Here is a 20,592-nt window from a genome sequence, read left to right on the forward strand (position 1 = left end):
CAATGATTTCTGCCGTACACCGGTCCACTCGAAATCCGTGTAAATCCACAATGATTTCTGCCGTACACCGGTCCACTCGAAATCCGTGTAAATCCACAATGATTTCTGCCGTACACCGGTCCACTCGAAATCCGTGTAAATCCACAATGATTTCTGCCGTACACCGGTCCACTCGAAATCCGTGTAAATCCACAATGATTTCTGCCGTACACCGGTCCACTCGAAATCCGTGTAAATCCACAATGATTTCTGCCGTACACCGGTCCACTCGAAATCCGTGTAAATCCGCAATGATTTCTGCCGTACACCGGTTCACTCGAAATCCGTGTAAATCCGCAATGATTTCTGCCATACACCGGTCCACTCGAAATCCGTGTAAATCCACAATGATTTCTGCCGTACACCGGTCCACTCGAAATCCGTGTAAATCCACAATGATTTCTGCCGTACACCGGTCCACTCGAAATCCGTGTAAATCCACAATGATTTCTGCCGTACACCGGTCCACTCGAAATCCGTGTAAATCCACAATGATTTCTGCCGTACACCGGTCCACTCGAAATCCGTGTAAATCCACAATGATTTCTGCCGTACACCGGTCCACTCGAAATCCGTCTAAATCCACAATGATTTCTGCCGTACACCGGTCCACTCGAAATCCGTGTAAATCCGCAATGATTTCTGCCGTACACCGGTCCACTCGAAATCCGTGTAAATCCACAATGATTTCTGCCATACACCGGTCCACTCGAAATCCGTGTAAATCCACAATGATTTCTGCCGTACACCGGTCCACTCGAAATCCGTGTAAATCCGCAATGATTTCTGCCATACACCGGTCCACTCGAAATCCGTGTAAATCCACAATGATTTCTGCCATACACCGGTCCACTCGAAATCCGTGTAAATCCACAATGATTTCTGCCATACACCGGTCCACTCAAAAGGCATTTTTTTTCTGTTTGGTCCTCGATCCAAACATTAAGCGCTTTTGTCCCATCCTTTCAATATGAGGATCATGGCACTGGAATGAGCGTTTTGCGCTTTGTGGAGTGGGAACACTTGCACGGATATTTGACTCTCGTTTACACACAGTCGATTCATTGATTCTGTAATGGTGGCCCACAGATGCTGCACTTTCACTTCTTGCCGACGTATCGAACAACTCTATTTCTTCGCACAATGTCATAACCTTTCTCTGCCTTTTGGTACGATTAATTTTGTCCATCGTTTTACATTTGGGTGCCATTTTTAACTGTTGTGTGTCTACTCGATATTGTACATCTGGTATTACACAATCTCCGTGTGTCATTTCCTCTTCGATGACGATTCATTGTTAAATTTAGCTTCGTTCCCGTATACCTTATTTCACTACAATTAACGGTGTGCGAGAAACAACAGAAGGCTTGTAATAGTCCAGCAGCCATTTCTCATATGAGGCCAAATAAGGAAATTCGTTCAACACTCCCGACAGAAAAGGTTTGCCTTGACAGGGTGGTAGAATAGACCCTATAGAACACCTCCAGGTAGTAAGTGGTTTCAAATTGTGGTATCATTAAAATTCTACAGGCCATTATACATACCAAGGGTACTTACCAAGAGGGTCACTGTGGGCTCGCAAAATTTAGGGGGAGGGGTAACGTAAACGTGAATATCTTTGTCTAGACTCGACCAATTTTCAATATTGAGGTATCATTGGCTTCCTATTATAATTCTCTATCAGAGTCTGTACAGTTATTTGAAAATGGCCTTTGCCATGGCATCACCAAAGCTAAAATATCACACTAATTCAAACTTTCTGACATTTTTAATTGTGTTCTCGTATGAAGGTGAACGGTGTTTCTCAGTTACTACTGGTAAGTATACATTTTGGAAATCAAACGCTTAAGAAAGTATTGTTCTGCAGAAATTCATATACATACAGAGGCACACATAAAGAAAACGGCAACTGTTATTTTTAGCGTTTGTCTTTTACTTGTGTATAGCAACACGGAAGCACATACACCAGAGCCGAGCATAATAGGTGTCTTTGGCAACACGGAAGTACATTAGTGAAAGCCGAGTATAATAGTTGTCTCTGGCAGCACGGAAGCTTACTCATTCATCATCATAGATGATAATAGTTATCATGGTCGACACTGGGAGCTGTGCATGACAACACAGAAGCACATTAGTGAGAGCGAATCATAATAGTTGTGCATGGTTGCACGGAAGCACATTCGTCAGAGCGGTTTGTAATATTTGTGTCTGGCAACAAGGAATCACATTCGCCATGGAAGCATGAAGATGTCATCTGTTGTAACTTTTAGTCAGCGTCTTCTTCACCACTGGATCCGAAGATTGTTCTTGGATTTTCACAAGTTTCTTCGGCCATACATGCACATGCTTCTGTGCATGGCATGTGGTTGGTTCTGCATGTGCAGTCGGCTCGGCGACAGAGAGACTTCTTGCAGTGACAGACAGTCAGCTCCCGAAGACCCGTGGTGCTGGATCTTTGGTCGTGAGCACAGGCTGCAGGGCCCCATCCTGAATTTTCCAGCCATGTCCAGCTGCTGGTGGAAGGCTCTGTGTAGGCTCCAATGCTCTCTTCCATACATAGGCCTGGTAATTTCCTCGCTTCATATGTTGCTGTAAGCTGTCGAATGTAGGGGGGAGATTTTCATTTCTTTGTCACTTTTGACAGAACTGCCAGTATCTCACATTGTTCACTTTCCTCCCAGTCCCCTTGGTTGTTGAGTACATTACACATATGAAGGCTTCGCATGCTTCTGAAGTGCTGTTGCTGAGCTCGGGTTCTCCAAGCTGTCCCAGACTGGTCTGATGCTCTTTACTGTCAGATAAGACATTGAAACCCTTTTTCTTACCGAGTCCCGAGAGTGCACTGTTTGAATAGCACCCAGTGAGTGCGTGGAAGCCGAGTAAAGCATTACATGGCTCAGGTCCTAGTTTGTGTGCCAAGCTGTGGATAGGAATATACCGAGCTTTATCCTTGATTCCAGTCCGAAACCACAGCTCCCGACACTGGAGTTTTCTGTAGTGTGTGGTGCAGAGGACAGCCACATCTGTGTCAGGTGATTGAATCACAATTCTGTTGTGATAATGAGGCATGTTTTGCATGTAGCAATATTCGTGTGTCTGGCTCTTCATGATCTGACTTGAGGGGAACCAGTTATTCGCAGTGCCCTCTGATGACTAGCACAGACTTCTGCGGGTTCTTGAAACCACCACCGATGACTAGGTGTTGACCATCAAGCAGAGTGTCTACCCCCATGTGGCACCATGTGTCTGCCAAGAAGGCACACAAGTTCACTTTGTTTTCTACATTTCCCATGTATTTGATCCACTGCTTTGGAATAGGAGTGGCTGGCCCTTGGATTGTCACCTGTAAGGCTGCAGATGTTCCTCGTTTCTCTCGCTCCCCAAGTTTGATTGAGAGGCTGGAGTACCGGTCGAAGACAACATCAACCCGCTGACAACCATTCCGACGTAGAGGGGCAGTAACTAGGCTGTAATACTTGAATGCCATTTCACCGAAGTTTGCAGCACCAGCGGACTTTGTCATCTGTACCAGCGCCATTGCATCGACGATGTGGGCCGTAGACATCTGGCTAGTGGTGACTTGTGGCAGTTTTGGATGGACATCTACCGTCTTCTCTAACTCAGCAATGAGTACGCTCTTGTTGGTCTTCCTCAAGCTGCCATCGTAATGGGCCAGGGATAATAGCACTGTTGATAACTCGTCGCTGAGGAGTTCTCTCAGATTGATGTCCCTTGACTTTCCTGTGATCAGAAGGCGGCCAAAGAGTTCACGGTAAGCACTAAGAGTGATAACTTTCCCATCATTTAGCTTCACTGTTTTCTTCTTGCTTCGTGTGGAAAATGTTTTGATCTTCAGGTTTGGCAGGGAATCCCAAAATGTTACTTCATTGGTATTCAGTCTCTGTTCAACAAATGTTGTCACTTGAGCTGTGCTGATCTGGTAGGAGTTAACCATGCGTGTAGCAGCATTTCTGTACGTATTCCGAAAGAGAATTATTATACGAAGCCAATGATACCTCAATATTGAAAATTGGTTGAGTCTCGACAAAGATATTCATGTTTACGTTACCCCTCCCCCTAAATTTTGCTAGCCCATAGTGACCCTCTTGGTAAATACCCTTGGTATGTATAATGGCCTGTAGAATTTTAACGATACCACAATTTGAAACCACATACTACCTGGAGGTGTTCTATAGGGTCTATTCTACCACTCTGTCAAGTCAAACCTTTTCTGTAGGGAGTGTTGAACGATTTCATTTTTTTCAGGTCCTTGCTCCTGGACTATAATGAGGCAATTGTACATGCGGATGCAAACAATGAATGACTCATCTCAGTTCAAACCATGATTGGCCGAAATCACATGCCATGATAATGAAATTGGAACACATAGGTTGCCCGCGATTGGTAGGAACCCGTGATATTTGAGAGTTTACTGCATAACATGATATCCCACAAAGTTATGGACCGATTCAGATGAAACTTGGTGGACATGTTGGGCAGGTGACAAGAACAAGCCGATTAGATTTTGGAGGTCTGGATCTCGATCCAATCAGTGGGATGCAAAACGTAAACTGTTCAGCCTGACGGAGGAATACGCTCTCCTGAGTGCCATTATAGTTTATGTATGTACCAACCTGTGTTTTATTCATGTGGACGAGCAAAGAATCAGTCCTTATGGACGGGTCGATTCGCCTGGCTTTTCGATTGGCCCGGGATGAAATTTAATGTAACCAGACATTTCCCAAACTCTCACAATCTTTACACACAGCCTCAGGGGTGCAACTTAACGGCCGCCCGGTCGCCAATGGCGCCTAACTTTTGTGCTGGGCGGGTACACAATACTGCCTTACCTGCCCGGCTGGCGAATCACCGGTGATTCCTGTTATTTTGTACAATTTGTACTAGCTTCTCCACTAGTTTTCTCAACTAGAACTACTGTTTTTCTCCGCAAAAATCCGAAGAAATCACCCGTAATTCTGTGGCGGCCATTTTGTCTGTTTTCATCTCGTTCCAAATCACGCGTGATTGCGCGAGATTTGACGGTTTGGCGTGGTTTGGACGCATTTTCTCATGCCCAGGTTGGTTAAATGAGTGAGTTTCATGGGTGAGCTTAGGTGAATGAGTGAGTTTGATGAGGCTTATGGGTTAATGAGTGAGTTAGATGAATGAGTGAGTTTGATGGGCGAGGTTGGGTGAATGAGTGAGTTTGATGGGCGAGGTTGGGTGGATGAGTGAGTTTATATGTGGTGATGGGTGGACGAGTAGTACCCCCACCATTGTCCATCACCCACAACCCCCCCCCCAATCGTCCATCAGCCACAACCACCCCATCACCCACAAAAATGCCCCCCCCATCACCCACACAAAAAAGGTCCCCCCCCCCCATCACCCACACAAAAAAGGACCTCCCCCATCACCCACAACCTCCTCCCTGCATCATCCCCCCCATCCCCACGCCACTCATCAAACTCACTCATCCACCCAAGCTCCTCCATCAAACTCACTCATTCTGCAAACCTCCTCCATTAAACTCACTCATCCAACCAACCTCACTCATCAAATTCACTCATCCAACCAAACTCATCCATCAAACTCACTCATCCAACCAACCTCACTCGTCAAACTCACTCATCCAACCAAACTCGTCCATCAAACTCTCTCATCCAACCAACCTCACTCATCAAACTCACTCATCCAACCAACCTCACTCATCAAACTCACTCATCCAACCAAACTCGTCCATCAAACTCGCTCATCCAACCAACCTCACTCATCAAACTCACTCATCCAACCAACCTCACTCATCAAACTCACTCATCCAACCAACCTCACTCATCAAACTCACTCATCCAACCAACCTCACTCATCAAACTCACTCATGTGAGTATATTAAAAGTGTTTGATGTCAAATTTGTGACTTTTCTCTTTATTTTATCGGGCCGGTAGAAATTCTGCTGGGCCGGTAACTTTTTCTAGTCACCGGCCCTGCTGGCCAGTGGATAAAAATGTTAATTTGCACCCCTGAGCCTGGTCTCACTACATTACAGCTTGTCACCCTCTTACTCCATTCAACTTCTGTAACAAATGTTTGTCACATCTAGTTAACAGTTTATTCCATATCAAATCCTATGTATACAAGTGTTTTCATTGCATTGGACCACATACCACCTAACAGTCAATCGTAAAGAATTTGTGACAATCAAAAGGCACTTGTCTTGTAAATAGCTGGCTCTTGTGTGGAATGTTTCATGTATTTGATGTTTCAAGTTGATTGCGAATATACTATGGAGTAATAAAAATTGTGCCCACAAAAAATCTCATGCTTATTTATGTGAAAAAAATTAGCATTTTCGATTGATCAGTGCATATCATCTTCTGAGAGATTATTCTTTCAATTTGCACCGAGGGTAAAGCGTTGGAAATATTATTTTGGACTTCAATAAATTTTATGGTTTGCTTCTGTTGACATGTTTGAAATGATGCTGTTTTATTTAGATTGTGGATGAAGATGCTGCAGAACGTCAAACGGCAAAGGAGCAACGCAGAGCTGAGTTTAGACATCGCAAGGCTCTTCGGGAGTTGAGGGAATACTGCAATAAGCAGGAGCAGCAACACACAAGGTGCTTTGGTTTTTATTATATTTTACTTTATTTTATTTTATCCTCCACAATGGAATGTACACAATGGTCTCAATATGCAACAGTTATCGTTTTTGCATTGGAATTTATTTTTTGAAGAGCAATAATTCTGACATGCGTCATAGTTCGTATTATCAATAAAGCCAACTGTGAGAGCTTATATCCTACCTCAAATGTATGGCTTTCAACTTGATTAGCTAAATTTTAATTGTTAAAAATAGGGTGTGGCAACATAACAGAACACAGCCTTTGGTTTGAGTTCATGAGTTTTGTAATTGTTGGAAATGTGACCATGTAAGAAAAAGCAAACTAAACTGGATATCTGCGATCGCCAAGGGAAAGCCTCCCCCGACCGGAGGAGGCTTATCCTTGGCGATCACCCATGACTTACCCTTGGCCTCTGATCCAATGATGATATTATCTATTTTGGACCACCATATTACCTTAACCTTCAACATTTAGGGTGAGAGTATAAATTTTAAAAATGTGTCCCTATCTACAATCTATTTATAAAACGCAACATCATGAAAATCATCGGAAAATAGTTCAAGTTATGATCAAAAAGGTGGTTTTTTTTTTGTTAATTAGGTCACAATCCGAAAAAATGGTCAAATGCACGAATCAAATATCAGGTGCACATCAGTGCAGACACACAATTATGTTGCAAGAACATCTTGGAAGGCCAAGCGGTCTTTGATATTCTGCATTTGGCAAAATTGAGCGATGACAAAAACAAGGTATTTTTTTTTTCAGACCGCCATTTGACCATGACCTTTAACCCAGAGGGGTATGATCTCAATGTGCCTTGCTCTAGGCTATCGAGAGAGGGTATTTTCGTTCCTATCAGACAAACCTTAGTCGAGTTATGGTGAAAAATGTTAAAATGTCTATAATTGGGTCATGACCTTAATTAGGTCAAGGTCAAAAAAGTCATCCCCACATACTTTGTATTCCCATTGTTGATGCAAAATTTAATTCTGAAAGTCCTCAGACATTGGCAGAAAAAAATGGGAGAAAAACATAAATGATAGTTTAATACTCCTTGGGGTGTAAGATCTTGACTTTTAACCCAGAGGGGTATGATGTAAATTAAACTTAAATGCAGCTTGCTCTAGAGTCTAGACTATCTAATGAGGCCAATTTCGTTCTGATTGGACAAACTTTTTAATCGATTATGGTGGAAAATGTATAATTTGGTCACGACCTTAAATTGGGTAAACCCAGCATACTTTGCATTATTGATACAAAATTTCATTCCCAAAGTCCCAGTGGCTCAGATACAGCTCAGAAATTGATACAGTTTGGAAATTTGGAGGGTTGAGCATGCAGGAAGGGTTTTTTTTCTTTTTCTAAGTGGTGGTTTAGTACTCCTATGGGTCAGAGAAACATTGTGGTGCCATTAAAAAATTGGGGGGGGGGTGCCAATTATAGAAACAAACCAAAAAACAGCAATAAGCCTTCCCCATTATTATAGGGGCAGACTTAAAAGTGCAGTACCCATGTTCGGGAGACAATTTTTTGATTAATCATAGCTCACAGTGGAATGTTTATAAAGACCTTTCTATCATCTTAGTGAATTTTGGAGAGCAGAGCATCTACCTCCTTTCCAATTCTTTAGGGAACAATCTTTTTTTGAGAATCGACTCTTAAATAAATATCTTGTACTGCTTTGGTGACAACTAGGCTGTACAGTCGTAATATTCCTGCATTTTGAAGACTTCTAATATAATGGAGTATGTTGCCATCGCAATGGTTAATTATGTACATTTGCCTATATCTTGTATAATGTATATGATCGGTATTGCTCTGAAGCTCTCTCTTCGGTCCACCACGTTTGCATTTTTTAACGATCTGATTGGAACCATGCCTTCCATGATGGATCCATGTTCAAGGTGGATCCCACATGCTTTCAGGGAACTCTTAGGTTCCTTGGAGTTATCAAATGCCATTCCATCTAAGTTGTTCCCATTATTTTATAGTGCAGTCCTGATGCAACAAATCTGGTGCAACAAAGTTGGTACATCAAACTTGTGATTTTGTTCAGTTGCAATATATATTGACTTGTTCACGCTTGGTGTTGATGAACAGCAAGATAATAAAATTAAAAGGATTGTTGAAACTATTCTGAAGGAAATGAACAATTCCTGTGTCACAAAACCATGACAAAATTAAACAACTTTATTCTGGTGAATTTATATTGTAAAACTGAGTGGTTTCCAGCAGGCCACATTGCAAAGCCAGTGAGATCTGATGAAGAAAAGTTAAAAAAAAATTGTGCTCGAGCTTGCCCATAATTTTTGAAATCGGGTGTTTTTGCAAATATGCGATTGAACGCTGTGCCTTTACAGACTCATTGGTTTTCGTAAAGAGGCCATGATTGTGGAAAAAGAGCGAGCAGCGAGGATTGCCCGTCTCCCAGCTCCTTTCCTTGAGCCTTCAGAGGTGATTAACAGTTATTTGATTTTTTTATTTGCATTTTATTACAGTTGGGCCAGATGTCATCTTTGTTTTACTCTGCCATTCATTTTATTTCACTCAAAAGCATAGTTTGTAACATTTCAAAAAAAAAAAAACTTTTGGTAAGATGGTACAGAAGAGCTTAATTTCATGAATCCTCTGATATTCAAGTCCACCATTGTTTATTTGTATTGTGTTGAAAATAGTCCTGTTAAAGATTAGGGTAGAACATTTTTGTTACCTTCTGAACACATGCGTCTCGGTACTGGAATCGCAGATTAAAATTCCATTGACTGTGTTGAATTGTTCATTGTCTTCTAATATGCTTGTAATGAATTTCAGAGCACAGTGAAGTTTCCCTAATGTCTTTGCCCTGCACGTGAAAAATGAGCAAGCTTCCTCAGGAGGCTTTGGCACTTATAAATGAAAAGAAGATATCTTGCTGAATTCTGAACTCAACCAGAATTAGTGACACTGTCATGATCATTGCTGGGGTTCAAATATTGAGTTGACTTTCATATGCAATTTCTTCCTTAGTTTTTATTACCTTCGCATTCTGCGAAATTTATGTTTTGGTCGCTGTGTATTTATTTATTTGTGAATATGTGTGTTTGTTTGTTATTCGCATAACTCAGAAAGTATGAAACCGAATTGCATGAAATTTGGTGGGATGATTCGTGAGTATCGAAGGACGATTTGATTAGATTTTGGGAGCGATCGGGTCAAAGGTCAAGGTCATGAAAAGGTCAAAAACACTCTTTTGAGCATAACTTCCTTCATAATACAACTATCGACATGCAACCACCGCCATATTGTTCCATGACGAGATACCTTTCGGATATGTAGTGTCGGATTTGACGTAACGTCATCGGAAGTGCGTCTAAATGACGTCACAAGATGACGTAAATTTTCAATTTTCGATCTCATCAGTTTTGATCATACCGTTTTGTAGGACTTACCTTAAGGACGTCACACACCAAATTTGACTTCGATCGGACTGACGGTTATGACGTCGTTGACGTTTGAACATGACGTTTTTCAATTGTGGCTAAAATGTCCTGATATTTTACATTCAAATATCTCTATAATTTATAAAGCAAAGTCTCCCAAATCCAGGCATCAGGATCAGTACCAAAATATCTGTTTATTGATGTACAGGTTTTGCCAATTAACTCTGTAGTCAAGGTCACACTCAAGGTCAAAATATACCTGTAGGCATAGCTTCAGATCTAATAGAGCTATTGACATGAAACCAACGTTAAAACGTTCAGTGAACTACGAGCTTTCAGAATGGTAGTCCCCGATTGGACATGACGTCCCCGGAAGTGCGTCAAAAGATGACGTCATTTTTCAACTTTTTTATTTTTCAGTGTTTTTCATTCCATTTTGTTGGACTGCCTTCAAGGAGGTCACACATCAAATTTGACGTCAATCGGACTGACGGTTGTGACATCATGGACGTTTTAAAATGACGTTTTTCAAATGTGCCCGGAAAAAAGTTGCGGCGGCGAAGGTATGCGCTCTACCGAGTGCCTGTTGTAGTTTATTTATTTATTATTTGATGTTTTCATTGGGCACAGTGGTCTTATCTTCTTGATAACCTTATTATCCCCACACTTTTTGAAAAAAAAAATGGGGGGGATATTGTAATCGGTTCTATCTGTCTGTCTCCTTCCTATATGTCTGTCCGTCCATCATGCTATCGCCTCCTAAGCGGTTGTGCACAAATTCACCAAACTTGGGCGTTATGATAACCACATGGCAAGGTGCATGAGCAGTACAATTTTTGGTCCCACCCCCAAGGGTGTGGTCAAATGTCAAAGAAAAATCAAAGCGTGAAGCACTTATATACAATACTGATCATATACATGGTTACCATGCCCAAGGACTTGCTGTCGCTGTGTCCAATAAGCTGACTCCAATGATGATTGAGGTAACACCGGTCAATGAGCGTATTATGACACTGAGGATTCGTCGTCACTCATTGGGTGTCATTTTCCTGGTCTCTATATATGCTCTGACTGAGGCGAATGATCTCACCATGAAGGATGCATGCTATCCCACGCTCGAGTCTGTGGTTGATCAGTGGCCCAGGTGAGATATTCTTCTAATGTTGAGGGATTTCAATGCACCGACTGGCACTGATATGGATGGTTATGAGACGTGTTGGTTCCCATGGGTCTGGAGCTGTGAACTAGAGTTGCACTAAGTTCCTTGACTTTAGAAGAAGGTGTGGATTTTGGATGTCTGGTTCATGGTTTCAGCACCCACAGACTCATCGCCGGACTTGGTATTCCAATGCTGGTGATGTGATAAAGGAGATTCACCATGTTCTCGTTGATGGTCGCTGGAGGATGATTCAGAACAACAGGGTCAACCAGAGTGGTCAGTTCTTTGATACCGACCACAGGCTTTTTGTAGAAACGCTGAAGTTGCAGCTTAAATCCAGGAGGATGGTTCCATCCCAGTCTAGCCTCGAGGTTGGCAAGCTCAAGGATGAGAGGGTAGCTGAGGAGTTTGTGAACAGGCTGTTGTCCTCTCTGGAAAGGCTTTGTTGTCCCTCTTTGGAAAGGGAAGGGTGATTGTCAAGACTGCAACTACGGAGGAGTGACGTTGCTCTCAGTGCCGGGCAAGGTCTTTGCTCGGATAATTATTGATAGGGTTCGCAACCATCTTTTTGAGCACCAGTGCCCAGAGCAGTCAGGCTTTATACCAAAGAGGTCAACGATTAACCATATCCTTGCTCCTCAGGTCCTTACCAAACACAGATGGGAGTTTTGGCAGGTGCTGCTTGCAACTTATGTTTATCTCTGAAAAGCGTTTGATTCAGTGAATCGGGATGCCCTCTGGACGATTCTCGGTCTTCGTGGGGTCCCCTTCCCTTCCCCCGTGGGTCTTCACAAAAACTGATCAATCTGATGTCTGAACTATACTCTGGTACTGAGAGTGCTGTGAGTTGTGGTAGTTCCATCTCTGACTTATTTCCAGTTGTGACTGGAGTTTGTCAGGGATGTGGACTGGCCTCACACCTTTCAGCACTTGTATGGACTGGATTCTGGGGAGGATGTTGGAGAGATCAAGCTGTGGTGCATCATTTGGGAATGTCAAGATCCCTGACCTTGATTTTGCAGTTGATGCAGTCATGGTTGCAGAGACTGGAACTCCTTTTGGGGGCCCTCAAGGTACTGAATGAGGAGTCAGAGCCGCTGGTATTGTGGGTTTCCTCGGTCAAAACTAAGATCCAGGCTTTCCTTGACATATTTGATGCTGCAATCTTGTCTGTGCCTGCTTGTGGTGAGGATGTTGATGTCATGGACAGATTCACTTCCCTTGGCAGTGATGTTCATGTCTCCAATACCTGTGAGCTAGAGGTCAGTGATGTCTGGGTCAGGCCTCAGGAGTCATGAATTCACTGGATCATGGGGTGTGGTGCTGCCGGTACCTGTGCGGGAGGACGAAAGTCCGAGTCTTCAGGTACTTGATACTTCCACTCTTGCTCTATGGATGCGAGACTTGGACTCTGACCAAGGATCTGAGACGGAGACTTCATTCCTTTGGTACCAGGTCTCATCGGAGAATCCTTGGCTGTCGCTGGTCGGATTTTGTTTCCAACGAGCGGTTGCTGAGAGAGACTCGGATGAGATTTGTTACCTGCATAGTCCGTGAGCATCAGTTGCTGCTGTATGGACATGTGGCTCGTTTTCCTGACGCTGATCCTGCTCACCAGATTCTCTCAGCGAGGGAGTCTCATGAGTGGAGGAGGCCAGTGGGCCGACCACGTGCCTCGTGGTTGCAGCAGGTTGAGCATCATCTCAAGGAGATGGGGATGGGCCTGGCATCTGCCTGGGGGGATAGCCAGACGGAGGCCCCTGGAGTACCGGCAGAAAGTGGACGCAGCGACGTGCTGTTCTGGCACATGCTCCCATACTTGACCTACCTGACCTGACATCAATCATCCTGGGAATTTTTTCTCAGAAATTTGCTCTCTCTCATGCAAAGTTATCCTCTCTCGTCTTCAGTTCTCCTCCCCTTCCTCCTACCCATGGTACACTGAAGTTTGTGGGGAGGCTGGTGTCCTGAAACAACTTGCGTTCGCCTCATGGAAGGCAAATCCTTCTGAAGGCAATCGCAGTTCCTTACACAAAGTTCAGAACATGTGTGTGTCTACCCTCAGGAGAGCCAGGAAACAACATCTTTCTAATCTTAAGTTTGATATCTCAATCCTGTCTCCCTTCTCCAAATCCTGGTGACATCTGGTTAAGTCTGTTTCAGGTGTGTATTCCCCCTCCATCCCCTCCCTTACCTCAAATGGCCACACTGCTGATACCGCTCGTGAAAAGGCTTAATTCCTAAACTCGGTGTTTGCTTCTAAATCTTGTGTCGCAAACCCATCCATTTCTGTACCCACCTTACCCAGTTGCACCCTGCTATTAATGGACTGTGTCCTTTTCTCCTGATAAGGTGGAGAGCTCGCTGTTAAACCTCGACTCAAATTCTGCAATCGGTCCAGACGGCAGCAGCCCACATGTCCTAAAAACCTTCTCTGCTGCTCTTGCTCACCATTTCTCTTCTAGTCATCTTCTAATTTATTCAAGGTTATCTGCATCTGCTTGGAAATCAGCAAACATTACCGCTGTGCAAAAACAGATCCCTGCAACTGCGGACAAATCAGCAAGGTCATGAAATCCGTAATTCCTTCCAACATTAAATCCTTTCTCTTCTCCAATGGCTTGATTTCTGACCATCAATTTGGATTCAGACCAGGCCACTCGACCCTGGACATGTTGCTTCTGCTTTCACAACAATGGATGGAGGTCCTAAATGCCAGACATGAGATCACAGCCATCTCCCTAGGGCCAAGACATATATTGAGCTTTTAACACAGTCTGACATCCCGCAATGCTCACCAAACTCTCTTCTTACGGTATCCAAGGCAATCTCTACTCATGGCTCAGAGTTCCTCTCCTTTTGCAGTCAATGAGTGGATCTTAATGGTTCTCTCATCTCCTCTTCCTGTCCAGCCTGGAGTTCCTCAAGGCAGTTTTCTCAGACCTGTGCTTTTTCTCATTTTCATCAATGATCTCTCTGACTCTGGAAAGTCCTCTTTATAGCTTTGCTGATGACTCCACCCTCTGCCGTACCATCTCTCATGGCTCTGATTGGCAGGTAACAGCCCCTCCATCTCTGCAGACCTGGATAAAATCACAAGCTGGTCAAACATTTGGAACATATTCTTCAACCCTGAAAAATCTCAGACCATCACGATATCTCTCCGAAAGAATCGTCTGGAACCTCCCCCCCCATCTACTTTCTCAACAATCCCCTTGAAGAAGTTCTTTCATTCAAGTTTTTGGGTCTTACTATCTGCCGTGATCTTTCCTGGGAAAGCCACATTTCCAAGCTGGCCTCAAAGGCCAGTCACCGACTGGGCATGCGACGTCGTGCAAAGTCCTTCCTTGGCACACCTGAGCGTCTAACCAGAAACAAAGCTTTGATCCGCAGCCTGATGGAGTACTGCTCTCCCCTCTGGGGTGGTGCTCCTGCCTCACACCCAGCTTGGCTTCATGCTGTGGAAACCAAGGCTCTTTGGATCATTGGTATATCCTGCGATGAAGCTGAGTCTTTGTGTCTCTCATGCTCTCTCTCACCGCAGGCAGGTTGGTGGTCTTTGTCTTCTTCCGTTTCCTCTCTGGCCTCCCCCCCCCACTCTGTTTGTGCTCTGTCCACCCTATATGTCCACAGGCTGCTCAAGGTCCGCTAACAATCCCCTTCTGCTGAAACTGCCAAAATCAAGAATCATTGATGACCTTCACTCTTTCATTCCTCTTTTTCCCACCTCTGGAACAAACTCCCACACTCTCTCCAAGCCCACTCCTCCTTCCATGGCTTCAAAACAGTTGTGTGCCACCATCTCATAATCTTCCCCCATCCAAAACCTTGATCTTTTCTTCCCCCGTTCATCCACCCTAAGCCCACCTCCTTCAAATTCCCTGTTTTCCTTCCTGAAAGTCCCTGTAGTACCATCTTGTTTACCCCTGGGAAAATCCCCCACCCAATCCCTCTCCCTTCCACAGATATCCTAATATCTCTGTTCCCCACTGTTTTGTGCTTCTATTCCCTCTCCCTTCCCTCTTGTCTCCTGCTCCCCTTGTTATATGTTCTGTGTGTTTGCTCTTATGCGAGCCTCGACATTGTACACACACACACACACACACACACACACACACACACACACACACACACACACACACACACACACACACACACACACACACACACACACACACACAAAAACATCTCGTCGATATGAACAGACCAGCATTCTCAAGACTTGATTGGTGTCAACCAAATTTGTTCACAGTGATTCGAATTTTACATTAGACTATCCTGTTCACCTTATTTCTTAACAGTGTGACAGCGTCGATCGTCTCAAATTGACATTTTCCTTCAACATTTATCTGCTTGATTATCTTATCTATCTTTTATAGTCGGTGTATTTCGTGAAATGCTGAGCTTCTAAAACCGATTATGTCCTTCATTCTTGAATGACAAATCTGAAAAGCAAATTCAGATGTGCCGACAAACGAGCTATTTCAAATCATTTATTTGTTTGTGAAAACATTGCTGAATTGTTTGTATTTTTGGGTTCCAGGTCTACACAACGCCAATGAAACCTGTGATCAACGTTGGCCAAGGGTTTTCTACCACTTTCCACCACCTTTTGGAACCTATTGTTGATCGAGATTGCAATCAGGAGCAGGTGTGCATTAAAGATTTGGACTTCAACAGTTTTTCCCTCCCTCCCTCCCCCCCCCCCCCAAAAAAAATAACCCTTGAGTATTTATTATCAGACATGTGTGAGCATTGCGTCAAACTGTGTATGTGTTGAAGTCTTGGATATTTCCACCTCTTTTGAGTGCATTTTGAATTTGGCAGTTTTGAAGAACATCTGTCCAATTTGATTCCGAAGTTGGTCATAAAATATATAGATGAAGGAAGGAAGAAAGAATGTCAAAACAGTTGGTGTAGGAGTGAAAATGCGGCACAAGGATAAGGAATTTGTGTCACTGAAATTTCAATCAACGGAACTCTCTTTGTTGCTGAAATGATAATAATCCAAAACGTTTTGCTCCAGATGATCAGCTCATGCCATGTTAAAAAAATTTCTGTTGAATGTTGGACATGGTTAGTGAATTTGTTTTGACCTCTGCCATCAAAGGTCAAGGAAGTTGTTTTCACCCCTCTCTGTCTGTTTGCTTGTTTGTTTGTGTGCAGGATATCTCAAAAAGTTGGGGACAGATCTGGATGGAACTTAGTGGACATGTTGGGTGTGTGACGAGGATGAACTGATTAGATTTTGATGAAGATCCAGAACCGACTATTAGAATTTTTATCATGATTCTTCACCATTGAGAGATCGGGCCAAAAATGAGATGTAGCACGATATCTCAAAAAAGTTATGAACGGATTCGGCTGAAAGTTGGTGGACAAGTTTTGGCTTTATGTAACAGGATGGGTGTGTGACAAGGAAGAATTGATTCAATTTTGGTGAGGTTCCAAATCCGGATCTGGATACGAGAATTATTTAATTATTAAAGTGATTCTTCACCATTGAAAGACAGGGCCAAAAACGATATATGGCATGATATTTCAAAAATGTATTGGGCCCGATATGTTCTCGTGGATCAGGCATTGCATGATGGAGGTATGCGCTCTACCGAGTGCTCTTCTTGTCTTTATATTGCAATCTATCTCTGCATCATGGCAGGAAAGAATGGGGGGGTTTTTTGTTTGTTTTTTCCTTTTGCTTTGCATTCCATATGACATGGTTTTTTTTTTTTTTTGATAAAGGCCTTCCACATACATTTAATATTTCGGCATTCCCATTGAGTTAATTGCAAACAATGTTTTATAATATACGCCCATATTGCAATCAAGCTATACGAGTTCGACAATAAAGTTCCCAGATTAATGCAACAGAAAATGTTATCGTAAACGAATCAATTATGTTTCGCGATCACCTTCAAAGTAATCTCCCTGAGAGTCTATACATGTTTGCCAACGTCGCTGCCATGCTTCAAAGCACCTTGGAAGTTATCTGAAAGGCCATTTAGCTCATTAGTTATGGCCCATTGGATCTCTTCCATTGATGCAAAATGACTTCCTTTCATTGGAGGTTCAGATTTCGGTCAGATCGGACCAACATTTTCACCCTTTCGATATTTTTGTCCGTTTTGGCAATCGATGGGCATCCGGACCACGCGTCATCGTTCATGTCCATTCTCCTTTCTGCAAACCTCTTGGTCCACTCAAACACGTGATTGTGTCTTCCCTGTCAAATCAACTTGACAAAAATGTCTGTGCCACTTTCATTTTTTTTTACCAAAAACCTAATGATGATTGTCTGTTCCATAAATTTGTCATTCATCTTCACAACAATATTGCAAGACATAATTTTAACAAAACTCCAGCACAGCTACAAAACACAGCCGTTTAATACAAGGGCACACATGATACTGACGGGAAGATTACGATGCACATCCAATTACGAAATCCAGGCCAGTGATACCACCCGTCACGAAAAAAACATCAGTCCTGGAACTTTATTGCCAGACCTCGTATATTGTTATGTGGAAGGGCAGGGGGAGGTGTCCATTGCTGTCTGTTGTTTTCTGGCTCTCCTGGGAGTGGACACACTTGTTGCGGACCTTTTGTACGTCATGCAAGAAACCATAAACCTCCAGCGAGATCCATAAATATAACTATAGTCCCAGCTCCAGTGAACGTGTAATGACGTTAACAGGGCAAAGGAAGTTTGGGGCATATAATGCCAGCCACCCCCAGGAACACCGATCAGCCAATTGCCGAGCTAGGCAGAGTCTGCGGGAAGAGATAAAAAATTTGGTCACGTTTGGTAGTTGCAACTGAGAGTTGGCCAGTTGGGAGTCGCTGACAGTCGGTGTTGTGGAGAGTACCTCAGACTCGCTAGTACGGGCAACTTGGAGTTGTGGCCAGCTACCAAACACAACTTGTTGGAGTGCTGTGGAGAGTGCCAAGCCTAGGGTGGTGCAGTACAGTGGCCGAACAAAGGCACTCGGACCTTGAAATCCTTGCTTGCCTCCCCATTGTACGGTATGCATATGTGTGCGCCATTGGCGTTATATTTTTCCTGGATTGAGTACATGTGAATCCCTTTGCATGTTTGTCTTTCGAGTGCTAACCAACGGGGACTCAGGTAACCATTGACATTATAACTGATGAACCAATCTGTGTCGATCTGACACAGACAAGCCTATATGTGCACGCTTTCTCGTTTCCTGGTTCTCTTGCTGTGATTCAACCTTGACAAGTACAGCAAGAAATGCTTTGGTTAATATGTCGTATTTGTTTTCTTGTATATTAATATTTTCACGGGCCTCGCGGCTACATTAAATCCCCCCGACCATAATGTGGTGGACGGGCGGTTAACACTGACCAGGCCCGAGTGGTCGAGTGCTTTTCCTTAGGAGGCAGACACATTGATCCTCAGAGATTATAACGCGTGCGAGAGGGGTAATCTGCACTGGTGGAGCGATGGAGGCACAGATGGATGCACAAGGGGGTTTATACTCGCACCCCACGACAAACGCACAGACACAGCAACTTAAAACAAACGTAGGATTTAATGACAATATAAATATTTACAGAGGTAATTCAAAATGTAAAAATAATGCATTAATTAAATTAAACCTAAAGTCGAGGAGCCTCTACACACAGACTTGAATACGGACAAGGGGGAAACAAAACAAAAGCAAATCCTCCCTTTATTCTGGCACTTAGCTTGGTCCAGAGATGGTCTTCATGGAACTTGGAATTGAGGCGCTTCGTCCTGCACGAGTGGACGCACCCAAAAATGGTGCCAAGCCGCTCTCTCGCAGCAGGAAAAACGCACGTCGGGCGACTCGTGAGGCGATATTCAACACCAGGGCTCAGATACCGCCGTGCAACCTCGTTGTCGATTGTGCTTTCCAAAACGCGCCCTCTGCAGAATGGCGCCGTCCCTTCGGTGATTCGTCCGAAGATTTGAGGTCCGTCTCGTACGACTCAACCAAGAGTCAATGGCTAGCGTCTCGCTCCACCACGCGAGCCATTTCACCTCAGCACGAACACGAGAATCGCGCAGTCTTCTTCATGCGTCAAAGGAAAGCCATTTCATTGTGCTGACAGGAGAGCAAAGCGAGATCCTCCATCCTAACCACATTATCTCTTGACCGCGTGCGTCCTTTACACCGAACTGAATCAACAAAGCCACCAACCCCCTCGCTTCTCTTCTTGACGTCATACCGAACAACCGTTCTGCCTCCGGGGCGTAGCTTGCTCACACAAAACCTGGGAAGGCGGGGCCTCTGCCTGTTCAGCACTGGTTCACTTGTTATCGTTGTGGTTGTGATAAAAACGCACTTCTTCCTGGCTGACTTGTAATTGCAAAAACGTAGGAATGGGTCACAGGGGGCTATCACATACTGGGGAAAATTATCCTTAATCCCGATCTAATTAACACCGCACCACCCCCCCCGTGTGATGACACGAAACACTTAAGCTCACAGTTTCCCTACTTAATAACATCGAGATGTCTCCTACATGTCCACGGACCAAACAACTCTATTCAATCCTAACTTTCCGATGAAATACCTCCATCTACCCCTACAACCAACCGTAACAATATTTGTATATATCGCTCAGTTCTCAGTGCCGCCAATTCTGCAGGCCACGCCTTCCTCCTCTCCCCAAACGTCATAAGCACTGCCTTTCTCTCCAGCTGCCCATAAATTGTGGCTGTATTTTTCGCTCCACATAGCTCATGTTGTTTATAGGCCTCTTATGTACATTTTAAGACTGAACAACGCATCGTCTATCATTAAATAAAGGTACCGTTTTGAGGAAACAAAGGTACATTTTTATTACAATTCAATGAGGTAATGCATTTTCGGTCACAGCGATCGCTACAGCGGGCTAATGTATACCGCCAAATGAAGGTTCGTTCTCATGATGTAGAGGGAAAAAATAGAGGTCTTTCATTAAAAGAAAACTTTTGGTTTTCACCCGACTTTTCATGGGTTATAAACAAACTGATGGACGTGTAATTCACATACTGTGTTGTGTGAAGTAAATAGACATTCAAATTGGCTTGGTCATGAAATAGCTGCATATATGTAATTTATTATTAGTTAGGAGGCAGCTGGTGAAATTCCCCAGATATTTATGATGAACATGTACACTTCAAAGAAGTTATGTACATTTTAAAACTGAACAAGGTACGTTTTCATTCTTTTTTTTTTTAAATACTCGTGATTTATATTTGACATCTTTAATTTAGAAACTGTCCTTTTGGTGGCATTTTGTGTGTGCTGTATGCTGTCAAGACGTCTGTGGGTGGGTTCAGTTACCAAGCAGCTAACTTGCACTTGCCAAGCCAGCC

The 20,592-nt window shown here is 43.6% G+C and overlaps 1 protein-coding gene across 1 annotated transcript in view; it reads left to right on the top strand.

The window, feature by feature from the left end:
• Window positions 1–20,592, top strand: part of CEP295 (centrosomal protein 295) — a 75,008-nt gene that overhangs the window by 11,111 nt on the left and 43,305 nt on the right. The window contains 3 exon segments of the mRNA XM_085881663.1: window positions 6,535–6,659; window positions 9,026–9,119; window positions 15,787–15,894. Coding sequence (XP_085737789.1) covers window positions 6,535–6,659; window positions 9,026–9,119; window positions 15,787–15,894 — 327 coding nt within the window.

The sequence above is a fragment of the Eptatretus burgeri genome, chromosome 5 (genome assembly GCF_056783735.1).
Source record: "Eptatretus burgeri isolate ZD-2024b chromosome 5, Ebu_testis_v1, whole genome shotgun sequence".
In the NCBI taxonomy this organism is placed as follows: domain Eukaryota; kingdom Metazoa; phylum Chordata; class Myxini; order Myxiniformes; family Myxinidae; genus Eptatretus; species Eptatretus burgeri.